The sequence below is a fragment of the Enhydra lutris genome, unplaced genomic scaffold (genome assembly GCF_002288905.1).
Source record: "Enhydra lutris kenyoni isolate GAN:26980312 unplaced genomic scaffold, ASM228890v2 scaffoldscaffold127, whole genome shotgun sequence".
Classification (NCBI taxonomy): domain Eukaryota; kingdom Metazoa; phylum Chordata; class Mammalia; order Carnivora; family Mustelidae; genus Enhydra; species Enhydra lutris.
Window position 1 is genome coordinate 42,507 of NW_019154211.1, and position 3,768 is coordinate 46,274.

General features: G+C 47.4%; 1 protein-coding gene across 1 annotated transcript; it reads right to left on the minus strand.

Moving 5' to 3' along the window:
* Positions 1 to 858: 858 nt before the first annotated feature.
* Positions 859 to 3,387, minus strand: LOC111139937 (disintegrin and metalloproteinase domain-containing protein 21-like). The gene has a single exon (XM_022492347.1). The coding sequence runs from the start codon at positions 3,370 to 3,372 to the stop codon at positions 859 to 861; it is 2,514 nt and encodes an 837-aa protein (XP_022348055.1). The 5' UTR covers positions 3,373 to 3,387.
* Positions 3,388 to 3,768: the final 381 nt, after the last annotated feature.

The following is a 3,768-nucleotide window of genomic DNA, read 5'->3' on the forward strand; positions in this document are numbered from 1 at the left end:
CAATGACCCAGGTTAGGCCTGACCACCACCATAGACCCCAGGGAGCAGGAGATAGAGAACAGGACAGCAAGAACCTAATAACGAAGGAGGTGGATGGGGCTGATGTCCTTAATGTTTCACAGGCTCACCTCTGTGTGGCTACATTATAAGATGCCTGGGGAACCAGAGTGGGACTCCCAGGCAGGCCCATCCAAGGGTGTTGGGGGGGTGGTGAGTTTCATGGGACTCTGTGTCCCATGCCCAGGCAGCAGCTCAGAACAATAAGTTGATTGTTTGTGATTACCTACACAGCTAATATCAGTGCTCAGCTCCCTGAAATTCAGACTAAAAAGAAGGGAGGGATGAATATTCCTAGGGCTCTCTTGGGTTCCAGAGTCATCAGTGGGCAATTCTGCCTATTTTCTGATTAATTTCATGGGATTCAATGTTCAGGAAAATGGTCTCAGTTTTGTATTCATAAAGTAACTCTTCAGGGTGGCACAGCTTGCACTAGTTGGGATCACACCTGAGTCCCCTTCTCCTGCCCAGAGCCACCCCAGTGTGGGACAGGCAACATGGGTGGGGAATAGCGCTCCATCATCCTGGACCCTCTTTGGGACTGGAGAAAGAGAGATTATCTGAGCAATAAGAAAATCCTCACTGGTCATGAGCACCATTTTGTAGAAATGTAATGAGTTTTCCCTACAGGAGCCTGTGGTAACTTCCCTTAATTCTGCACCCAAGGACCTCGGTTCAATTCTCCGATGCTGACTCAGGTACTCTGGACAGAGTCTCGGCTCTATGTGGGCTCTTACAGCCTTACAAAGATATGGAGACACCACCACTGTGCACTTTTCAAGTTTTATTTCAGAATGCTTGTCAGTGACCTATCACAGAACTGGTGTGAGAGACTGGTGCTGTGTGCCGAGAGCCCAGTGATGTGCGCCTGGAACTCTGTGTTGTGAGCCTCGACAGCTGTGATGTGCGCCAAGACACCTGTGTTGCGCTCTGGGACCCCTGGAATGTGCTCAGAGTCCCCAGGGATGTGGGCCGGGACCACTGTGATGTGCGCTGAGATGCCTGTGTCTCCTCCAGACTCCTGGAAACATGGATGTCAGCTTTGCCTCCTCCTACTGTAGTTTCAGCCATTCTCCTGTGGACTGGCTTTTGTTGTTCAGGGCTCTGCAGTCTGATTTCATGATGAGCTTCACCAACTTTCTCTTCCTTAACTGTCTTGTTAGTTCTTAAATTTGTGGTGAATCCAAAGAGGAGTGCAGTTATTAAGGCATAAATTCGAGCAAAGACCACTCTCAGATATATCAGGGATTCATGACTCTGCAAGACTAACCGCACCCTACTTGGAGCGGGTCCACTGTCTATGCTCCCACCAGCACCCCTATCAATGCACCATGGAGGACCCCAGCCTATGTGGCAATGACAGTTTCTGTTATTGTTGCAAATCCCCCTGTGGCCGCATTTCTCAGGTAAGCAGTCATAATTCAGTTGGACCACACTGCCATTACAGTAAGTATTGTTACAGAACCTTCCTGGAGCACAGGGGGTACCAGGTCTCACATGACCAACATCATTTGCTCCTGTGGAGCGATGTGAGTCCAGCCCAAAACACCAGAATCCTGAGATTAGAGACTGATGGAATCCCACATGTTCTTGCAAGCGGGGGAGGTGTGTGACATTACCACACTGCAGCCTTCCACAATAAATGTCTTCGATTGCACAGAAGTCAGCTTTCATTCTCCCTTCTATTCTTCTGCAGTGTCCGTATCTATTGCCTCTTCTATTTATGGTATAGCAGGCATCTGCACCTTTCACAGCATTTTTGCCAAAGATTTCTTGGCAGTGAACAGTGCGGTCAGTGCAATTTCCATGATAACAGTAACCCTCTTCTGTGCATGGGGTTCCATCTTGCATATAGAAATCACCAGGGCATGCCAAGGACTCCCCATGGCAGTACTCAGGAAGATCACATATATTTTGGATTGGTCTGCAGAGTGTCCCAGGAGGGGAATAGGTGCAGTTTGTACAACATCGGCCTGTATTACATTTGCTGTCTATGGTGAAGGTACAATCATTTGTACAGCAGAGGTTGTTGTAACACTGTTTGAAGGAGCCACAGTCACACTCCTCGCCTTGATCCAGTATGTAGTTTCCACAACGATCGTGGGTCAGGCTTTTATTTAAATATACCATTTTGGTGCTGAATAGGCACTCACCTTTCCCACGACCCACTATGTGCTGTACATGCATATAGGAACAGTTACTGAAGGAATCTGTCAGAGACAGTGGTCTGTGCATAATACACATGGACCTTCTCTGACAAAAACAAAATTTCCCATCATAGAATAAACCAAAATTTTTTCCCACCTTTTGTGCTGCTGTGATAGACAACAATAGATACTGTCTGCCTAGGTAACCAAGCATGATGAGGTTTCGTTTTTGGCAAATGCCATATAACTCAGGTTCATAATTATGATCCTCTGGCCCTTCTTTAATCAAAATTATGGATGAATGTGGTTCAAGAACGGTATATAAAAAAGACTGATAATATCGAACATATGGGCTATGTACCTCATGATAATACTCCAAGTAAGTTGGATCTTCCTGATCATAAATGATCATGAATCCAATATAGTAATTGATATCAATAGCTTGAAAGAATGTGTCAATTAAACTAAATACCCTTATCAGGAATTGGGCACATTTTGACACATTGTTAAACACAGTATACATTGAGTTGGAACTTAGGGCAAGTGCTTTCATATTTCCGTGATGGGATGAATACATCTTACTAGAGATCCTAGGGACAACACTGGCATTTGCTTGAGAGAATAGGGGATCCCTAACCTCCCGATGTCCCAGTTTATAGGTAGGTCCCGTCGCATTCATGTCTGCTACTATCTGAGAAACAATGTGCTCAAAACTTTGGGAACCGCTGAGGGGTTTGATTTCATAAGCAAGGTCATCCAACTTCAAGATACCTTCAAGACCCCCATAGCATGTGTCCATGGTGACCATGGAAAGAGGAATCTCCTCCAGGTAGCCGAGGTAGTAACAGTCTGGAGGGATGAAGGGGTAGTCCATCTGCAAGGCTCCTTGGTCGTCCTGAGTCATCATCAGCAGATGTCTGGACCAAAACAGTTTCTTGCGCCGCATGTGAATAACGTGCCTCTTGCCCCCAAATCGCAGGCTGTAGGATAGCCAGCCTGGTATCTGAACGCCTTTGCCATGGTGCAGCTCCTTCCTGGGAATGACCACCTCAGAGGAGATGTAGCGCCATGATGGATGGCCTTGAGAACATTGGACAAGAGCCAGCCCTGCCCAGACAGCAAGCAGCAAGAAGAGCGTCCTCATGATGACCTGGCCCTCTGCTAGCATCAGGCCCCTACTCAGAGATATCTGTCAGCAAGAAGGGACCAAGGGTAGATCCTAGTGAGGGCCAGGTCTAGAGCATCTGACAGAATAGAGAGCTACTTCATACTACCAGCTCCCCACACCTGGGGGCCACCTGTGGAGATGAGGTCACAGTCACAGGGTGTGGCAGTGGGCGGGCCTGCACACCAGTGCAGCTGGGTGGATGTGCGAGAGATGGGTGGGTCATGTGCATGAATGCTCACATGGACATGGAAGTGTGTCAGACCCAGAGGCTTCCCCAGATTCAACACGTTCAATCTTTCCTCCAGATACATGAATACATGATATACATTTATAATGCAATAAACTCCTTTACCAGTTCCATCGCCCGTGGAACTGCTGGGTCACTTTCTGTGGATT

Bases quoted from the DNA above. Each gene is read 5' to 3' on its own strand.
- LOC111139937 (XM_022492347.1), bottom strand. From the start codon at position 3,372: ATGCTAGCAGAGGGCCAGGTCATCATGAGGACGCTCTTCTTGCTGCTT.